The 22,331-nt window shown below is 38.7% G+C and overlaps 1 protein-coding gene across 4 annotated transcripts in view; it reads left to right on the top strand.

The window, feature by feature from the left end:
* The window catches only part of AFF2 (AF4/FMR2 family member 2), a 349,249-nt gene that overhangs the window by 230,681 nt on the left and 96,237 nt on the right, over positions 1-22,331 (top strand). For all 4 annotated transcript variants that reach the window (XM_042807366.1, XM_042807365.1, XM_042807364.1 and 1 more), the window contains one exon: positions 17,014-17,065. In XM_042807366.1, coding sequence (XP_042663300.1) covers positions 17,014-17,065 — 52 coding nt within the window. The remainder of the gene's footprint in view (positions 1-17,013; positions 17,066-22,331) is intronic.

Here is a 22,331-nt window from a genome sequence, read left to right as displayed (position 1 = left end):
TGCTCACTCTCTCACCAATTTACTTTGAAATAACTTTAATAGAGTACTGATGATGAAAATAACCCACAGGAAATGCAGTTGAGCCTTTAAACAACAGGGATGTATTTATTTTGTTTGAAATGAGTGGATAAATGCTTAATGAAAGAGACAAGAATACAGAGTGGAGAGAGAGGAGATGGGTGTAGCAGTTAGAGTGGTCAGCAGCACCCTCCTAGGGACTTGGGGACTCACCCAGGCAATTGTGTGGGACACAGGGCATCCCATTTTCATAAGCTTCTCAAGCATTTTGGGGACAGCCTATCAAATTTCTTACTGGTCTGTGTTTAGTATCAAACTGCTACTATAAACCAGTCTGAAACATTTTGGCCACCCATTGTCAAAACAAGTTGGGAATGTTTATCAAAATATCCTCACATAATATAAGCAAAGCTCCCACCTGCATACATTCAAAGTGTGCTGTGCTATTCCTCGAGGTGGGGAATATATGACCTTTACCTAGTGGTATAGTTAGACTATAGACATTTTGTTTGATATTATGCTGTAGTTTTCCACTTATTCATTAGATCCGTGAGCCTTTGTGAGTTTTCACAGGTAATTCTGTAATTACACCAGCTGTGATAAATACTTTCTTGAAATCTTGAAGAAATTTAGCTCAGTCCCTTTGTATGTGGAAGGAAATAAGCATCTAACTTAGTGTTCGCACTGTTGATTGATACAATCAGCCATGCCAGATGCATGGGTAATTACTTGTGCATTTATATGAGAACCCACAGAAATGGAAGAGAGAATTTTTTTCAGGAAACTGTGTGCGTGTGTGCAGAAAGCTCAGCAACCAAGTGACATCTTCTTAGAACTGGGAAGGGGACTCTGGCTGGCACAGGCTGCACTAGCAATGGGATGATGGACCCTTTCACCTTCAGGTTACCAGTTTAAATTCAAGGCAGATTTCTAGTGAACAAAAGTCATTACACTCTCAACTATTCAATGGCCTGTGTGAAGTGAATTGAAGGTCTCAGAGTCTAATGGACATGTGTCCAAATCCAGAAGCTGTAATCCTAATTGGCACTCTGGTTGATAGTGGTGGCATAGAGGCCAAGGACTGAATGGGTGTATGGACTGAATTTACTCTCCTTGTCCAGAGCTGGGTTAAAGACCAGTAGAATAGATCATAGGGTGTTTGTGTTACTGCTGCACATGATATGAATGTTCTCTGGACTGAGAAGGGACTGCAAACTTTAAAAGCATTCATGGAGTCTTAAGTCCCTAAAAAGCCCTAAGCTAACCTTTTTTTTGTTTTGTTTTAATTTAGAGAAAAAAAATGCTAGCAATGTTTGTTGAGCTGGCTGAAGCTTTGAGGTGTCTTAACTAAATGTAGGGAAAAAATGTTTTACTTAAAGGCAGAGAATACCAGGAAAATCAGTAGAAAGACAGTATGTAATGTTCCTTCTTTTAAAAGACTTTTTAAAGAGAATCAGATTCTCTCGTCTTTAAAATGTATTTTCCTAGAAGAAATTTGCTGTTTCCTAATAAAAAGGAAGAATAGCCCTAAAAACCAACAATACGCCCCCAGCTGACTGCCTGAAGCAGCTCTATGACCATGGGTATGTATTGTGATCAGAGACCGTATATTGCTAAAACTCCTTGATGGAATGAGTTTTAATTTGGTTTACATAAAGCTTTAGGGGATATGGCTCTCTACAAATTAGACCACAGGAGCTATAAAATGAAGGATGTCCTCCCTAATTAGAAACAGTGGAGCAGTCTGGTGTTCTTCCTAGTTACAGCCTCATGGGTACTCTCTCACAAGTGAACTCTGGGCAATAGATGCTTCTCTAGTAACTGTTATGTGTCTTTTTGCTGGAGTTTATCTGTCATCCAATTTTCTGTCTCCAGTTCTGAATGCGCCTTTCTACATAGCTGTGGTAAACTCTTAACTGAAGTTTTGAATGGCTACTGCGAAACAAAAATTTTAAGTTGCTCAGTGATTAGCCACCACTACCAGACCAGAGTATCTTATTTATTTTAAATACTAAAAAATTGTTCTCAAATTCAAGTGAACGTGGCAGTCATTTTAGGGGGCTCCTTTTGCAGTGTGTGTCTGTACCACCAACTCTGTTTTCTCATTCCTCTTCTGTTGAAGTTAGTGAGAGCTCTAAGAAGAGGAATATAGATGGACTGAAATAAATTATGTTTTATGGTAATCAAATTCAATTTTTGAGACACATTTTTTAACAAGCAAGTGTTCATCAAACTGGGATCCAGGATTCTGGACAAGAAAATAATACAGTTATTTAACTATGGCTAGAAAAAAAATGGTGCCTGCAAATCTAATAGTGGGATGTCTACAGCTTGTCATTTGTGCCAAATGATAAAACCAAATTTAAGCATAACTGGGAAAGAGCATAAGGCATAAACGCACAACAGTAAAAAATGAGCTACAAATGTATTTCCAAACTGCATGTGACTGGAAAGCTGAGTGTGGAGCTGAGCTGGGAAGTATTCTGAGGCTGTGCTTAGGCAGCTGTAGTTTGACTTTTTTAATTGTCGGTAAGGGAGGACATACAGGCTCTTAATTCATCAACATCTTTTCATGTAGACTTACATGGAATAGGACCAATGACTGGTCCAATGAAAGCTTTAATTTACTTGTGACATATTGTTTCCAGTAGGAGTTGTTGTAGATCAATCTGAGAACAATTACTAGGTGAATAAAAGAGAGAAAAAATAGTCAAGCATTGCTCTGGAATATAAGTAAAAAATGGAAATTTAAAATCAGTCAAAATATTTATTTTGCTGCCCAGCATGAGGTATTACTGACAGGAAAGGGCTATATTTTTAAGTGTGATTGCTGTTTAGATTTTACCAGAATATATAACTGAACATGTCTCCTGACCGTCTTATTTTCGTGTAGTATTTCATCCTCTGGCTTTGTGGGGGAACTTTATGCCAAGAGAACTCACTGGAGACTGAGTGACAGATCAGGCTGTTGTCCCACATTCCCTTTCTACTAAATCACAGTTTTCTTTAGATGGAAGGTGGCTATTGTGAAGCTGTCAAACTGAGGAAAGTTAAATGGGCTGAAGTGAAGGCTCGTGTTAACAATAGCAGCTATCTCTGTCAAATGAAAGCTCAGCAGACAGTTACAAGGCAATTCGGCACTGATGGGTGGTCGATTAAAAACAACAAAAGGCAAGATGAATGAAAGGGGAAAATCCCTATTACTTTGTGGTAGGAGCAAGGGGAAAACCAAAAATAAAATAAAAAGCCCACCTCACCCAACCCCATAGCAATTGGAACAGACTTGTAGTTAGCATGACCTTCATCATCTCAGATATGGCACAATAAAACTGACAAGATTATTTTCTCTTCAAGCAGTGCTGAGGTATTTTTATTGGCAAAAATCTAGAAAAGTAAAATAAATGCAGAGTTCAAGGCAGTTGAAGAATTCTTGAATCTGATAACAGCTGGAACGTAGTGCCACCAGGAAAAATAGCTAGGTTTTGTGCTAAAAAAATTATGACTTGATCATTTTTTTACTGTGTCATATCTGAGATTTTGAAGGTTACCCTATAGACAACCAGAAGAGGATTAGAGAGAAATTATCTTTGAGCTCAAGGGAGCACCAATTTAAATTGGATTTGAGATATAACTTTTGCATTACCTTAGGAGATGAAAGGTTGTGTTGTGCCCTGATAGTTACCCAACTACCTAACCATATGTGTCAACTGGATTAGTCTGTAGATTAACAGCTTGCGCACCAAGTGCAAGGTATATCATGCAGTTTCCTGTTCGTGGGACTCATCCTGTTTCAACTGAACTAACATCAAAACTCAGCAAAAGTGGGGAGGGATTTGCAGTTTGCATGTCAGATATAAGGTAAATGTACTCACTTGTTCCTCAGAAGGAAATTGTCATTAAGACTTAGAGTTTCTACAGAAGGTGTATAAAGTAAAATGAGAAAGTACAAAAATAATAGTATAGGGGAAAAGGGACTTTATATCCTTGTAACTATCCTGATAGAAGATCAAGTCTTGAAACCCTAGTAAAATTTGGTGGGAGGAAAGTACCTAGACCCACTTAGATCCTATGATTCCCATTCCTTTTCTCACAATTTAAATGCTGGGAGGCATTCCATGAAATCCAGAAAGCTAAGAAAAACAAATAGGTTCTTACACATCATACAATTAGGACTCAGGTTGCTGCCAGCAGTGGAGCCAGGGTTCAAAAAGATTCTGAAAAAAAGATTGGAATAAATAATTTGGGAAACATATGTGCTCCATGAGCATGATGAACCAATGTCTCATTCCAGTTATATTAGGAAAAATAGTTCAGAACTATCAATTTGTTCCCTTGAATAATCTCCTGCAACAAGATGCAGAACTAGATGTACTACAACCCTGATCCAGTGTGACAATTTTGACATATTATTATTCTGTTATTTGTCTTTGTAAAGTCATGATGTCATTAGACTTTATCAATGAAATTAAGTTTAGTCTGCATCACCCCTAGGTTTTGCTCTTTCAAGAAAAGATTGAGTATTCATTTATCAATTTTATGTACTAATATTCTTGTTTATTTGTCTTACAATAACATTGAGATACTCTAGTCATGGACAAAGAAACGAAGTGCCAGGCCTGATATAAATGTACAAAAAGAGAGGCAAATAATTGGTTTTCTGTAATGTTTTTAGCACTGAGCACGATGTTATGAATTTCAAGGGTTTTTTCAATGGTAACATGCATTTTGTCTCATAACTAAATTAATTTGGTATGAAAACAATATTAATCTATCTCTCAGAGAACCAACCACAGTGTTCCTCAAAGGCTTTGTAGTAAACGAAGAGCAGAGTGGTCTCAAGAGGACTTGGGAGAGAAACGTTAAAGCAGGGAGCTGCTAAAGGAGGTTGTCTTTCTCCTGATCTTGGAAATGTCAGTGTATGTCATGTTCTCACTAGGATTAGAACCATGGTAGTAACTTGCAGGGTTTGCTTTCAGTAATTAGGCATAGTGTCTGTGGGTATCTCTACTGTAACCTTTTAAACCAATAACTGCATATTCCTTCCTTGGTTCCTCTCAGCTTCATTCTTCTAACTCTGGAGAGGACTGTGCAAGCGCAAATTAGCAGACATCTCAAAAGTAACCCAGGCATCCTGGGGAGTATAAAGGAGAGTATTGGTACATGGGGTGTGAGTGAATATGGGGAAATGCTAGCTTTTCCAGAGTTACACCATTTGCAGTGATACTGAAAAAAAATAACCTCTGCAGATTTCAGGCCAAAGTGTGGTTTAACCATGTGGCACAATTTGTAGGGTAAACAAACTTTCAGTTAGAGTTAACTATTTTAGAAAACTTATTTAACATGCACAGACGGCACTGTTAAATTATTTCAGTGCTGTAATTCAAAATGCTGAAGAAAATTCTCCTGTATTACAGCCAGTGCAAGATGGGATCTGTAGCCAAGTACATCAACATAAATGTTCAGCTGTCTGGGGAAATACAAGTCTTACACTGTTACTTAGGGGAAAATGTGCACAGACATGGTGGAGCCCCTTATGAAACAATCCTCATTTTCTTAAACAATAGGATCAAATTTTCAATCAGGTTATCAAGCATATTGCATTCTTCAAGCTTTCCAAGCAAAGAGAAGTATCAGCATGAAGACAGATATATTTTTACAGAATTAATGATGTATGAAATCTGGAAGTAGAAACATACATTTTCATTTTATCCTCTAATTTTTCTTTTTACATTATAAGTGAAAGGAAATGCTTGGAAGTATTTGCAGTTATTCATATCTGTTTATCTTAGAGTGATTATCAGAGCAAACAGTGTCAGGCATTGTGTTTGGATCTGAGCCTGAAAAATAGTGCTCGCAGGAGCAAGGATTACTTGCATGAGTCAGTGTTTTTGGGACTGTGCTTGGTACTTGATTTCTATCATGCATATTCAGTGCCTTATAAATCATCCAGATTCAGAAATCATTTAAGTGTTTTATTCATTTATCCCCTCTATTTATATTAGTTTTAGTCTTGCTTGGTTTTATCCCCTCTATTTATATTAGTTTTAGTACTGCCTGGATTAATCTGTTTTTACATTTTTAGATTGATCAACAGAATGTTCATTTAAGGATAGAAGTGAACTGTGTTACTGAAAATTAATTTCTCTTTGCAAAATTTGTATCAGATCTGTGGGATAGGTATGGATTGTCAATGTAGGATTTTGCAGCTACGGGAAATAGCTTGCCTTTTGGCATTTTCTTTCTCCTTTTCTTCCACCTCTGCCTTCTGTTTTTCACTTTTTTTTATTACTACTTTTTACAGGATTTTTATAGAATCATAGTGTCATTCCTGTCTCTGTCTTCCTCTGTTCGTTTTGTCCTTGTCTCCTTAACCAACACATGACCCTAATGGCATCAATGTTTGAGCTGGAAAACTGAGCCTAATACTAGACAGTAGTTTTTACTAGACTCAACTGTTTTTCCCTTCTATATGTGCTTCAGCTATGAAAACTGAGTGAAAAGCTCCCACGTCATATTAGAGTGCTGTGAACCCCTAGGAGATGATGCATCAGCACTCAAGAAACATTAACTGAGCAGTACCATTTTGCAGACCTGTGTTTGGTTTCAGGGCATAAACATATATTGACAATGAACACTGTTCAAAGACTTTGTTAACGAATAGAGACTACGGAGGGAAATAGTTCTCATGTTAATTGTAGTCAAGAGGTTGCTGGGCCTTGTTATGGCTAAAGGAGTCTAAAGTACGGAAATGATTTGTGAACCAGGGATAAATTGTCCTCTGTTGTACTATTTATTTACTTGACACCCTGTTCTCAGCATCCAAGGTCCAGGCAGCTGCTTTGATTTGTTCACTTGGAGCTTCCTCTGAGACTCTTTTGGCTTTTCAGATCCATCCTTATTTGTGAAGGGTGGATGTTGACTCGTCTTACAGAGGAAGACTGGAAAACCACACCCATTCTCCTGAGGACCTGCCACAGGACTGTCAGGGTAGTGAGAAAAAGGTGGATTCAGGTCCCCCTGTGTGCATTATGCTACATAATGGAGGTGTAGAACATTCATTGCCTTCACTGGCTACTGTGAATGGGCAGTATTTGGGAGGGGATGGGTGGATACTAGCCCCAGCATCACACAGAGCTCACGTGGAAGGGCTGTGGGTGCCATTGCAGCCCACAGACTGGAACAGACCAGCTCTACTGGAGAGCTGCTGTGCAGCCTTACACCACAGCAGGCGCTGGACAAGTTTCTCTTCCTCATCACCCCAGTGCCCAGCTCCGCACACTCCTAATACCCATGTTGGAGAGGAACAGAGTTCTTCTCAGTTCATGCTGCCTCTGTAAAGTGCCTTGAGAATTCAGTGTTACTCTTATCACTAACACTGAAGTGCAGTCTCTCTCCATGACGCTGAACTTTGCAGACTGCAGTTCAGAATTAGAGGCAAATAGTTCAAATGGCAAAAAGAGCCGCAAAAATGCATTGGTATAAAGGTTTTCATGAACAAAAAATCTGCTCCCACTCCAGACGAGGTTATTGAAGCTTAAGATTTACCACACACAACTCATTTCCAATCTGCAGAAACAAAAGAACTCTGCTCTTCAGACATGAGATTAGTCTATGTAAGGGAAAAACAGTGCACAGAGAAAGATTTGCGAATGTCGTGTTGGTACTGACAGCTCATCAAGCAGCAACTTGAAGGACTCACTTTGCTACCAGATTAAAAAAGGAATAAAGTAAAAGGTAAAATAATATAATCAATTTATAAAAGTAATGTCCTTCCATATGCACAGTAGAATACTGGATAGATGAGCAAGTCCTATGTTATTTGTTCCCTGTTGAACAACTTTTTTTAATGTTTTCTGGTATGATTTTTTAAAGTCACCTTTGCAAGTTGCTGTAGAATTATCAATCATTGTTTAACTGTGTGCTAAGTTCCCAAAGCTTTTGTGTGTAAATATGCCAACTGAAGGCTTGTTTACCAGAGAAAATACTGGTGCTCTGGCTAGGAGACAGTTTTAATCCAATATGGTTGCAGTAAGCAGGTGTCTTTCATGTGGAATATATTGAAAATGAGTATGTATCACAGAAATGGCTCTTAGACTATATATTGCTCTTGATAAATAGCAGAACCCAAAATTATATCAGCTGTTGCAGTTGATCAAAGGGAAAATAGTAAAAGCTTTGTGCACACTGGCAGAATTTGGCACACTAAAAAAGGTGGGGTCCTCATTTTTATTCTTCAAAAACTTGAAGGATACAAGTTTTACACTGGTATTTTTAGAAACTGTTTTTAGTCCCTTCCTGTATTTTTCCTGGACCCATACTTTTCTTTGTTCTTGTTTCTCCTCTCCCTCTCTCTCTCTCTCTCTCTCTCTCTCTCTCTCTCTCTCTCTCTCTCTTTCTCTCTCTCTCTCCTTTTTGCTTCAGCGATACATCATTCTCAGGCCTTGCCAGAGAGATTTGTTGTACTGAGGAGTCATTTGACAGTGAGGGAGACACAAAGTAATAGATATTGCACTTTTCTAGATAGAAGACATAAACGGTGGTATTAGTGTTATTAAGACAAAAATATCAAGTCATCACCTTGAAACAAAAAGCTGCTTTTTTTTACTTTTGAACTGCCTATTACAGTGTTAAAATATTCTGACCTAATTCTGTTCCCATTCTTTTCGAAGTGTTCCTTGGGAGCAGGATTGGACCTCAATATGGATGTGAAGTTATTGGATATGCTACAGTATTATTCATCCTAAACATACAGATTTCCAGCTATGCTTATAATATACAGATAAAATTTGGCAGTAGGTTTCTCCCTCTTCCCTAAATTCTTGCCTCGGCTTTAACAAAAAACAAAATGCCTGTCAACAGAGCAGTAGTTATAATGCACTTAGTAGCAACTTAATATTTTAGTTGCCTTGAAGAGTTTTTTATACATAGAGATTAATGGATGCCTTGATAAAGGAATTCTTCTGCTGAAAGAATTAATTTTGCTTAATCCTGTTGAAATTAAGAGGTGATATGGAGAGATGAGTAATGAAGTGCACTGTCTGATTGTGAGGCACCTAATAGATAACCACAGGGGTTACTTCTCTCTCACCAGCTGTAATTACGCTAATTACTGATATGGTGCCAGGAACACTAAGGCAGGCTGAGTGCGACAACACGAAATGGAGTGTTTCTTAGCAAGCCATCTTTCTCCATCAGCTCGGCCAGAGAGAGGCTGAAAGTGTTCTGAGGCTGATGTGTGCATTCTCCTGCGGGAGGGAAAATACCAGGTACCTCTGTTGCTCACAGGCTTTTTTGGAGTGAAGACATGAAACCTGACTTCAGTTCTTTCTGGCGGGAGGCAATTTCAGGCCAAAGGCTGAGGACTTGATCTACACCTTAAGCAAATCAGTCCTATTCAGGCCACTGAAATTACTCAAATGAGTAGAAGTTACTCTTGTGAGTAAGAGTTTGCCAAACCGACCTCATCATTGGCAAGAATATAATGAAAGAAAATGGTGGATGAGGAGAAGGAAAAATTAATAAACTATATTTAAGTGTGTATAAAATTTCTGGACAAGTGGCCCTGACTATTAGGGTAAATGGTGCTTGTAAATTCCATTTAATCTTCTGAGATTTTCTGTTACCGTAACTCTTACAATATCTCAGAGGAAATATTTTAAAGATGACTTGCACATTTCAGCAAAAGAATGAATATCAGGTTTCAAGATTTATCGATGAGATGTTTTAAAACAAAAGATCTTCTTTTTTCCTTTAGAATTACTCTACCATTTATTTTCATTTCCCCAGTTTTTTTGTCCACTGTATTATGAACTTCTCTGGGGAAATCTATTGTTAGATGTTTTCACACACGTAGGCCCCCTTCTTCCCCCTTGATAAATGATAAAATTGTGCTCCAGTGTGTGCAACACATTCTCGAAATACATCTGAATTCCATTATACAGTTTGTCATCTGCATGATACCTTTTGAGTTACCACTCTCAGAGAAGTCTTATATACTACAGAGAAATGCATTAGGAAAATGAAAAACGAGTTTGGTATAAAGTCCATAGGGTAAACTGGCATAGATTGTGATGAACTGATGGCCTTTCTTCCATGAAGGTTCAGGGGTAGAAAAGGTGGCATCTCAGTGTTAGTCACTATTTTCATGGACAGTGTTTCCTCTTCATAGGTGACACATAGGTTGCTGCAAACAAGAGTGTAACAAGGGCTTTGTAGCTCAGGATGGTGATATACTACTTTTGTCACCTCAAAGACATTTATTTGATTCCTGCCTCTTCTGGATTTAAATCTTATTATGTATCACAAGTGAAATTTGCTGTAACAGTCTAAGCTCTTTCTTTAGTGCCAAACAGAATAACTAGTTGTAGCACATGCTACTCCAATCTAAATCACACAAACCTCCATTTAAAACTGTCCTTTCGTATCGGTGGAAGGTTGAAGCAGGAGGGAACTCGTTCTTTGGAGAGCACCCATATCCTCTGTATGCATCCCATACCAGCCAGCCACTGCTTCTCTTTATCAGCATTTGCTGTGTCTTTTGTGTCACTAGGCTCTGTTTCGTCTTTACCTTTTCAGCCAAATTTAAGCAATGCATCCTACCCCACTAATGGGACAGAAGTGTGGTTTGCCCATTGAGGTCACAAGGACAGTGTTACAGATTTACAAAAACAAGTGGTAAATATTTTGAAAAGCAAGAGTCTTAGAAATATATTCCTGCTTTACCAAAGACAAACCTGGGAAGAAAAGAATGGCATGTCTGTATGTCTGCTTAACACCATTGCCTGTCCTCCTTCCTGCAGAAGCAACACTTGTGTTTGTTGTGATATGACCCAGATGGGATATGCATTTTGTACAAATGTGGTTTGACATGAGTGAGTTAATTTTCTGGGCAGCTCAGGATTAGGGAATTGCCCAGTATTCCCTTTGCTGTCTGCTTGCAACCTCCTCTTCCCTTTTCTCCATCCTTTTCATTCCCACAAGGCTTTTTTTACGTCTGAGTGGAGCTCCAGTGCAGTGGTGAACTGATCCCAGAGCAAATTAGAAGTGCAGAACCTCATCCTATTTAGGCTGCCTTTTAAGCGCCTTCTCCTTGATGAGGCTGTCTCACCAAACCTGTAACATCTTATTATAAACACAGTGTACTCCCATCACAGCCCTACACAGACAGAGCAAGAAGAAATGCATAGCATTCTCAGAAGTGCTGGCAATCCGGGCCTTACTCACTTATAAAAAGCATTTAAATACGTTATACATGAAACCAAAAAAAGGATGTTGATTCATGAAAATATTCCTTTAAGAAGTTCAGAGTCTTCTATAAAAATATTTGAAATTCAGTTATATTGTGATGGTGCTTTTTCAAAGAGGAGATTATCTCACAGGTCCTAATCAAATCCTCACTTGCTCATGAACAGCATCCCAAACCAGCAGGTCTGGTGTGCACAGAATACTTGCTGAAATCAACAGTCGGGATGAGATATCAGTCCAATTTCAGTGTGCATGCAGCTGAGCTTGGTGACACCCCAGTAAGTTTCAGCCCAGACCCCAGTGCTGAGTTGAGAGTGCTGATGGATGGGAAAACCTATTTCAATGACCCCAAAAGTCTCATCAGGTCCTAGGTCATCTTGCTTTGCACCTTTGGCCTCTCACTATTCATGACTTCTCTGAAGCAGTTAAAAAAATGTGCCTAGATTTACATTTTAACTAACTCATGCTGTAACAACTGCTAGGAGAAACTAGAGACTTGATGACTCATTCAAACTGAATATGGACAGGAAAAAGGTATAAAACAGTCTGTCCTGCTGAGAAACAGAAGCCATGATGGGACGTACATAATATTTTGACATTGTCTGTTAAGAGAACAGATACAGAGGGGTTTCTGATTATGCTTAAACTGGTTTATTGTTATGAAATATTTTTTCATGGTACTTTTGGAAAATGTGTGAAGAGTCAAAGGGAGAAGATGAAAGTTCAGCTTGCTATGCCAAAATCATAATAAACTGTTATAAAAATAGCTAATTTTTATTTTGGTCCATCTCATAATCTTCTAAGGCCCAATACAAGTTGAAGGCTCCTAAAAATACTATTCTGTTGTTACTATTTCTCGTGAGACTTTTACAGAACTCATCCTACTAAAGCCCTCATTCAGCCATTTCTCTAGTTAAATTTGTAGGAACAATCTGCTTTGGGAGCCAATTCATCCCTGGAGGAAGTGGGTATTATAGTCAGTCAATGAGATTGCCCCTACTTACACCACAGATAAATGTATTGCTTTGTCCTGATGTTTCTGCTTTGCAATAATTTCACATTCCAAATTATAAACCTCTGAAAATTGTAGATTATAATAAATGTGCTGACACAACTTCAACTGTTAGAGTAAATGGCATTGCTCTAATAATGAAATAAAAAATCCTACTTAATCCCATTCTTTCCCTAAAGTGGTGTTTTGCATTAGCTATGGATGAAAAGACAAACAAGTACATGTATATTCAATAATAATGTCAGTTGGGTCAGAGAAGAATAGGAAATAAAATGAATTCATAACACCTCTGGAGATAGCTTTCTGATGCAGGCAGTTTTCTCTTTGATTTGCCCTCATTGACAGTATTCATTGTAACTTTAACATATCCACCAAATTGGCCTTTATTAATAGCTGGCCTGATCTTCGTAACAAATATACTCTGTAATCTCCAGTCTGGGTGTTTCTGAGGTTAACAATTACATAGAGCAGAATAGATCATATGTATTTACAGGGATCCCTCACTCAAGAGGGCTTGATTTCACATTCAAACCATCCAGTGTCTGAGAGCGCTATAGATACAGAGCTCTTCTGTCTCAGGGCTTTGAAGCTGAAATGGGTTACCTCTCCAGATAAAATAGTGAAATAGTCACCTTGGATTAAGGTTGCTGGCAGTCTTAAAAAGCCCTTACTGGGCTTTGAGTGTGATCAGATGCTGCTTGCTTATAAATGAGAGTTAATAGAAACATTAAACAGTACAAGCTACTGTGACCCATGTCTTCAGAATATTAAGCACATTTTAAAATTGTGGGAGACCATCTAGTCCTCTGCTTTCTGTAAAATATTACCTCTTCTAACCAATATCCTCTGGGAGCAGGTTATTTGAACTCTTCAGCATTCTACTTTCATTTGCACATACTGTGTACTTTTAATTTATTCCCTCACTTCTCTGGCTACCATATATTTATTGTTGATACCATACTCAGTTTCTCTTTAATTATTCCATCTGCCAGGAGAGTGTGATGCATTTTAGAAGCTGCGTGGTTTAGTTGTTTAACCTTTGAGTTTTGTAACTGAATGGGATGACATATTCTTCATTTAGCAGAACAGGCTAAGAAGAATTATATACTCCAAGTGATAAGCTTGGAACTGCTAAAGAAATACCAAAATCCAATTTTTTTCTTCTCTCTAGTCATCTAAACATCCATTACTCTCTTGAAGGGAACTCATAAATCCTGCAAATTTAGTTTATCTGAAACCAACTCTAACAGTTGTCCTTCCTACTAATCATGTTTTATATCCATTTTATATTTTTCAATATTCAATAAACATGTCTTGCGCTTACCGTACTTGTTAGAAAGTATCTTCAGTACAGGCTGTATGAGGAAAGTTATTAATCAGCCATTTCAGATGGCTGTTTGGTTAGTTTAGTAAGTGTATTCATTCATCTTTTTTATGTTCTCTTCTTTGTTCTTTCCATTTATCCAGTATGGAATTTCCTTTGTCCTTTTTGGTTTATTTCTACCAGATATGTCAAAAAGGAATTTAACATGTAACATGAAAAAAAAAGCCAATAGCTGGAAAGAAAAAAAAAAACACCACCCTTTGGGCTTCGTTCATGAAAAGATCCTTTGCATTATGTCCTCTTAGATCTGCATTAAAAAATAATAATAGAGTGCATTATCTAGCAGTGCCGCTTTAAAGCAGTGGATAATTTACACATTAAAGTGAGATGTAGGTTTAAAAGTGGGAGTGTAGGATTGAATTAGAGTTAAGAGTTAGAATTATATAGTCCTGTATAAAGATGGTCTCGCTTTCCTGGGGGTATTGTCCTTCTGGTGTCTAATGAGACTTGCAGATAACAATTTGGGACTGTGGATAGATCAAGGTTCAGTGATACATTGAGACTCACGCAGCAAGTAATGACACTGGGGAAACAAATGAATGTGTCTGCTAGATAAACAACATTAAAAGTTCCTGTTCATCAACAAAGTCCAGGCCTCTAAAGATTAATATTTCCTGAGAAATTCTGTATTGGATTTACATGACAAGGTTTTGGTAGCCGGGGGGACCTGCAGATGTAGCTTCTGTAAGAAGATGCCAGAAGGTGCCCCGTGTCTGATAGAGCCAATGCCAGACAGCTTCATGATGGACTGCCCATCAGCAAGTCCATCAGCAACAGTGATAACATATTTAAGAAGGGGAAAAAACTGCTGCACAACAGCAGTTGGGAGAGAAGAATGAGAATATGTGAGAGAAACACCTCCGCAGACAACAAGGTCAGTGAAGGAGGGTGAGGAGGTGCTCCAGGTGATGGAGCAGAGGTTTCCCTGCAGCCTGTGGTGAAGACCATGGTGAGGCAGCTGTGCCCTGCACCCATGGAGGTTAACGGTGGAGCAGATACCCACCTGCAGCCCGTGGAAGACCCCACGCCGGAGCAGGTGGATGTGTCTGAAGCAGGCTGTGACCCCGTGGGGAGTCTGCACTGGAGCAGGCTCCTGGCAGGACCTGTGGACCCGTGGAAAGAGGAGCTCGTGCTGGAACAGGTTTGCTGGCAGGACCTGTGACCCTGTGAAGGTCCCACACTGGCTCAGTTCATGAAGACCTGCAGCCCAGGGGAAGGGCCCATGTCAGAGAAGTTAATGGACTGTCTCCCATGGGAGGGACCCCACCTTGGACCAGGGGAAGAATGTGAGGAGCCCCTCCCTGACAAGGAAGGAGTGGCAGAGACAGTGGGTGATGAGCTGGCTGCAACCCCCATTCCCCGTCCCCTCGTGCCGCTGCAGGGGGAGAAGGTAGAGAAATTGGGAGTGAAGCTGTGCCTTGAAAGAAGGAAGGGGTGAGGGGGAAGGTGTTTTAAGATTTGGTTTTATTTCTCATTACCCTATCCTAATTTGATCAGTAGTAAATTGATTTCCCCAAGTTGAGCCTGTTTTGCCTGTGACAGTAACTGCTGACTGATCTCTCTCTCTCAGTATCTCAACCCATGAGTCTTTCATCGTATTTTCTCTCACTTGTCTAGCCGAGGAGGGGAGTGATAGAACAGCTTGGTGGGCACCTGGCACCCAGCCAAGGTCAACCCACCACAAACTCTTAGTTTTAGAAGATTCTTTATCCATGCTACAGTCTTACTTTTATGGGTTCACATATTACAGGGAGGCCTCTGCCATTTATCAAGACGTTAATGACTAGTAGTTATGTGTCCAGATACTTTGTAACCACTGAGCTGCCCTACAACAGAGGTCACCGAAAGACTGATGGCTTACAAACTGGTTTAAAGATCTCCTTGCACTTTCTCTGTTTAAGAGCAGCAGCAGGGCTTTGAACCTTCTGATATTTCCACACTGGGATTACTGTCCCCTCTTTAAAATTTCATATACCAGGAGGCTTCCGTAATTTACTGGTAGTCTTCAAACAAAAAAAAAAACAACAACAACAAAAAAAAAAAACACACACAAAAAAAAAAAAAAAACACAAAAAAAAAAAAAAAACAAAAACAAAAAAAAACCTTCCTAACAGAACATCCATTGATTGCTACAGTTATTTAAAGGCTAACAATAAAAAAATCATAGACTTCAGTCTCCATCAAGGCAGAAAGGAAACAGTAATTGCAATTTGCAAGCCTCCTGCCTTGGGTAAAGAAGCTCAGGCTGGGAGAAAGGAAGCTGGGAGAAAGGAAGCTCGGCAGTTTTAGTGGCTACTGCAGCAGATATGGGTGAGATGTGCCAATTTGTTCATACGTCATCCTGTCATAAGAGAATTTGTCAAGGTGAAAAGATGGGTGTGAGGTAGAAGTGTACCCAAAGAAGTATCAGCTCTGAGGAGGGCCACCAAAGCGTGAATATATGGGAAGCTATAAGGGAGTGTATTTGGTAGCTGCTAGTTATGCCTCCCTAGGTAGACAGATCTCAAAAGAAGAGACCTTTTCTGAAAAGGTGTAACAGCAAATACTATCGTTTCTTATCCTATGTGTCTTGCCATATCCAAGCCTTGGATTAAAAAAAAGGAAGTAATATGAGTGTTAATACAGTAATATGCATTATTCAACTCTTTCTTCTACCAAAGGAGAGGAAGGAGGCATTGGGATAGCCACATCTTTTAAGAGTTTTCTTCCACTTTAAACAAGGGCAGGGAGCAGTCATGTGACATTTCCCTGTATTTAGAAAAAAAATAAATAAAAATGGGGGTATGAATCAGCATATTCCTAGATTGCAAAACATTCCTCTGCCTTCAGATACTAACTACTGTGAGGTCCCATCAGACCTCAGACAAGCTCCTCTTCTTCTTGCTATTCTCCACTTTTCATTCTCAGTTTGATAAGGTGGGGATTGGTACCGACCTTAAAGATGATCAGTGATGCCTTAGATCAGGAATGAAACATGGGGGACTTTTTCTCAGTTTTCAACAATCTCAGAGCTGAATTACTCTTCCTTCAGATTTAGAAATTCACATGGGTGTATATGTACTAATCACCATGAGACAATGTGCAAATAGAAGAAGATATTAAAGAGGAGCTGACTTCCAAACTTCATGATGGATGAGTCTGAAAGTCATTTGTTCTTACCTAGCATCACACAGGACTAATACATACAAACACGGAGTATTCATCAGTTTACTTATCACAGGTCTGATTTTGCTGTTGTTGAATTGTAAGGGAGTCTTTCCTCTGACTTTGCTAAAGTGTAGGTTCAGCCCATTGTATATAAAGTTAATTCATTAAATGTAATTCTGTATTCTCTCTTTTTTTTTTTTTTTTTCAGAATGCTTGAGGATGATCTGAAACTCAGCAGTGATGAAGATGACAATGAACAGGTAAATACATCTGATACTAGTGCATAGACCGTATAATCTGACACAGTTGTTTCATTGGTTGAATGTGATTGCATGTTGGTTTACTATATTTGCATCAAAAGCATTTTGAGGTGCTGATGAATCCAGCAGCTTAATCCTGTTTGTGCATAGAACCTCTGTGGGAGGAAACTTATTCTTAAATACATATGCACTTTGTCAGTTTTGCTGAATTAACTTTGTGAAGCAAATTAAACTAAATCAAAACATGACATACTAGCCTTGGAATAAGAGATTACGCATGGCATCACCCAGGAACAGCCAATGCGCTCTGAGCTTCTACCCTGCACTGTACCAAACTAACTGTGGTACAGCCTCCTCTTGTTTCACACTCAGTGCTGAAGTTGATGACCTGTTTGGGAGTGGTGTAAAATGACAACATCAGACCGCCAACAGAACTGCAGAGTTGGTTTTCAATGTGCAGTTCATTTGTACAGTTGCACCCAAGAAGATTGGGTCCCTAAATTTTGTTCCAGTCAGTGAGTAAAGGGCTGGGAGTTCACAGTCAGTAATCCAGTGATTCCCGTTTGTGAGAGAGAAAATCCTCAGTGTGTAGCTGTAAATCACTACTGAAAGTCTCTGAACCTACTTGGGACATTAATGAAGAATCATTTTCAGAAAACTGTCTCATGTCATTCTCTATCCTTCCCACTTTATAAATATTTATGGATAATGCTGGGAAATAAAGCTGGTGAAATACATATTCTCAACATTCTTACCAGAAAAAAATAGAGACTTTGAGTTAAATTCATCCTTCATGTTACTTTATATATGCAATAGGCTCAAATGTTTAAATGTCTGCAATAGAGAGGAAGATAATGCTATAATTCAGCATAAGATCATCTGTTCAGCCTAGGAAATGTTAACTATAAGTCGATCTTTCTTATTTATTTTTAAAGCACCTAAATGTTCTCCTTCAACCTACCTAATCCATGCTTTAGGGTCACACCAGGAAAGGTTTACCTTCTGGTATCAGTTGACCCCTTAGTCATACAGGTCAGTGGTTCTTAGCACAAAGTTAGACTTACACTCTCATCTGAAGCCAAAGGATGAAAAGCCTGTACTTGCACCGTGTGCAGTTGTACAAACATGGTGGCTTAAGAAACCAGCAGGTTTCCTGGTCTATTGGAAACTTGCCCTAATAGACCTGTAAAGTGGCATTGTGATACTGAAATGTCCAAAATATAAGAATGGAAATATGTTGTCAGGTAGGAGTTACTTTTGTTTTCCTACAGTGGTAGTTTTCTAGTATCTTAAGTGGAATTATTCCAAATTTACACAGTTTACACTATTAAGTTGAAATCATGTATCATTGCTGAATGAAGAAACAAATGCCTGGACCAGCATTTGCTTACATCAAACAAAAAGCCCTCACTGACTTGAATAGGTGTCATCTCTGGTGTTAATCCCAAGCAGGAAAGACGTGGTTATATCTACACTGCACAATGGAGTATTGATAGCTCTCAAAACATCCCTACTGTCCTGTGGTACATGCGTGCCTCTTACCCAAAGGCAGCATCATGCACGTGAACAGTGTCACATTGCTGCCAGTTCAGGAGCTGCAGCCCAAGTCCCTATGTGATGGTGATGTGCCTGAGCTGTAGGAAGCCTCAGATTGCACCACAACTCCATGTGACTTTCCAGCAATACCATACGTGGCGTAAGCTGCAGACAAATGAGAGCACAATAAGGACCGTTTGTGTAGGTTCTCAAAATTTTATAGTACACAGAAAATGTTTATCCTTTTGGCAGTATGAGCTTCATCTCCCTCTAAGTAATTAGAACTGATTCAAATCTCCTAAAATCTCCCAAATATCTTCTTAAGAAACAGATTATGGTCTGTATCTTTAGAGATTGCAAACATGAATGCTTCTAGTCGTGTAAAAAATAAATGAACTACCTGGACAAGAAGCACACTGAAAATATTTCTTTAGTGCCCTGCACTTCAAAGGAAGCCTTCACCTTTCCTATGTACACTGCATATGTATGGTGGCATCTCTTTTATTTGCATTAGAAATAGAGAATATAGACAAAATTATACACATTATAGGAAAGAATCTTGCAGTTTTTTAGGTTTCTTGAATGAATGACTATGTGTCTGCCCTTGAGATTTTTGTCACACACACTGCATCCCAGACTAAGGCCTTGCAAAGCTGAGCAGCATGGCTCTGCTGCATCACTCAAGCATTACACTGGCAGTACCTTCACACTTTAGCAGCTTCTGCCATATCTCTTTAAAGAGAGGGGATTGTAAATGGAAAGAAAGGTTTATCTGGCCTGCTGGTCAGACACATAAACATCAAGAAAGTAACTGCAATGGTTTTTGACTGCAAAATATCTTTTCTAAAAAGTATATAAAATATTTGTTCATGAGGGACAGTCAAGGCTATTACAATATGTGAACTTTACAATGCTGAAGATTAAACTGTGGAGCCCAAGGTTATAAAATTTAATTACTATTTTTTTTATCAAAGATTTTGCAGTCAAATGATCATTGTAATTCAGCCGTACCCATGTGTGCATTCTGACAGGGAGAGAAAAGATTAAAATGCTCAGCTCAAACCCATTCTAACAGTTTATGCAACATTTCTATAAGGAAATGGAATCATTGTCTTTACAATATTTCTGATTTTTTTTTTTTTTTTGCTATAGACTTGCAGCCAATGTGAATCAAGAGCTAGCATTTACTCATTTTTATTAATAAAAACACAGTATGTGAAAAATCAAGTTTGTTATCTTTATCTCTACTTGTATTTCAAGGAAATTAAAATTCTTTGAGAACAGTGGTTGGTAGGGAGCCCTAGGCTTCGTCCTTTGAGAATTGCTGGGGACTCTTCAATCTTTACACGGCAGGGGCAGTAGTGACGCTGATCCATAAATGCACCTTGATCTCAACTTTTAGTGAATGTCTATAGTATGTGGAGAGAGTTTGATCTATCAGCCTCTCTTCTGAGACTACCAGTAGTCCATTTGTCACAGTGGAAGATTGTTAGAAGCTTGTCTGCAAAAAACAAAGCTCTTCTGTCTTACTCTCTCACTCCTATGAATGAGCACACTTATTTCTGATCTGTGTTGCATCTATTTAGGGTTCCATGGACCTCATGCTCTTTCAGGTGTTAAACATCACCTTCCTTTTCTCCCCACTGCTGAGGAGAAACCCAAGACACGATAGCTCCAGTCAGTCATATAATTAAGAATTTGAGCCTGATTTCTGGATAGGATGAGAACTACCAGGTTGAAGTCAGTGGAAGGTATTTATTCTTTGGATAGTATTAGCAAGGCTGTAACTGAACATGCTGCCCACTTTTAACATTCACTTTTCCAACAGGATTTTAAATAACCAGAAATTGTTCCTAAGAATTATAAACATGATCTGGAGAACTCTCCTTAATAAAAGTCTTCGGTCTTTTTTGGTTAAGGCATGCATGATGATGGCCTAGCAACATATCACCAAGAAAAAAGATTCCTGAAAGGAGGCTAAATGCTTTAATTTCACCAGAGGGCTTAAGAGGCTTCAGCAAGTGAGAGCTGACTGGAAATCCAAACTACTAATGTCAAACTTCTGCAAATTGCATGGAAACCTTGTGGTTCCCCCTCTCTTTTTAGCCTTCTGGCAGTTGTGGGCTTGATGTAAAAGTTTTCAAGTGAATTTCTTTGGGCTGTGACATGCAGGAGGTCCAATGCGATGTTCATTGCAGGTGTCTTCAGACTTAAGATCTGTAAAACTTTGGACCATATTGATCACTGCAGTAGAGCATGAGGCAAGTAACAAGTCACTCCACCCCAGCTGCAAACTCCTATCACCACTTTTTGGACCTTGCTCACAGGGTCCACAATTATCCGACATCTAAGAGTAAATACAACCCACAGTATCTTCAGTGTAGACACTTTGGAGCTGGCTATATGACACATGCTTTGTCCCATAGACAAAATGCTGATTCTTATGTCTCATTGCGGGTGATTTGGGATTAAAGACACACAGAAAACAACGGGTTAGATCTGGAATCAATTTTCATTTACAGCTGAGAAGCAGTTATTGATGCTGTGCTCACAGTTCAATAAAAGATCTAAAGATATAGACCTTGTGTTTCTCTTTCAATATAAGCAGCATAATCAGTGTCAAATGTTTTTACAAAGAAAATTGTACTGACAGTTTTATTAAAATTGCTGCCTTTAAAGTTTTAAGTTATCCACAGTTTGACCTACTTGAATGGTTTTTAATATGCATGCCAACCAACCCAATAGATTTTTATGTCACATTTATAATACCAGGTACACATCTGTTTAATGTATTATTTGAGAGATATTGTTACACTTCAGCATTGCCTGGATTGTAAACTCTTGTAGTATTGTCACTGAGAGGAACGTTGGCATATGCATCAATATTGCATTCAGAAGTCCTACTGCACAATTTTTTTACATTGCCTACAAGAGATATAGTCAAGGCAGATGACAGATATGCTAATAGTAAAACCATTAGATGGCAAAGCATTTCAGAGATGCTAATCACTCTTTGTGAGGAAGGACAGAGCTTTTAGATGGCTTTATTACTCTGTTAAAATACATCAGAAATTAGGAAGAGTAGTCAAGGTTTTTAATTAGTATCTCAGTTCAGCTAAAAGACCATAGATAAAACACAGGTTAGTATTTTTGTTCTTTAAAGCACCTCTGTATAATTCAAATTAGCTTTGAGCTCAAAGGCATCCAAATGATTTGTGCCTGGATACAATATTTTAAGTAGCTGTAGTGTACCCAATTTTCTTTAACCAGCTCCTCTTTGTTCTTCTGCCTAAGGAATAGTCCTGTTAACCTTTGAAATGTGTACTTAATTTAAAGCACATTGCTAATGTTCTGTGTGTTTTTCAACCAAAGAAACTTTGATACTAGTTGCAGACCTGCTCCATTTTCAGTATTTTATGTATATAGTGTTTTTGGCAGAACAAATCAATGATGTTTTTCTATTTGATTTTTTTTCCTCCTTCCCTTAATGATTGCCACTCTGTTGCCACTTCTCTGATAACCATACAAACACAAGACATGCATATAATCCATGGCCCTGCTCTGTCGTTTGTATTTTACACAAACATAATTCTTTTTTGCTAGGTTAGTACTATGTGATTACTTACAAAATGTTTGACTTTGTAGCTGAGTCTAAAAAGGTCATCAGCTATAGGCTGAGCTTTGAATTCTTATGATGCATACTGAGCTTTCAAAGCCTTTACTGAAGTTA

Source organism: Tyto alba, unplaced genomic scaffold, assembly GCF_018691265.1.
Source record: "Tyto alba isolate M040663 unplaced genomic scaffold, T.alba_DEE_v4.0 Super-Scaffold_5, whole genome shotgun sequence".
Classification (NCBI taxonomy): Eukaryota; Metazoa; Chordata; class Aves; order Strigiformes; family Tytonidae; genus Tyto; species Tyto alba.
This window is presented reverse-complemented; position numbering and strand designations above follow the sequence as displayed.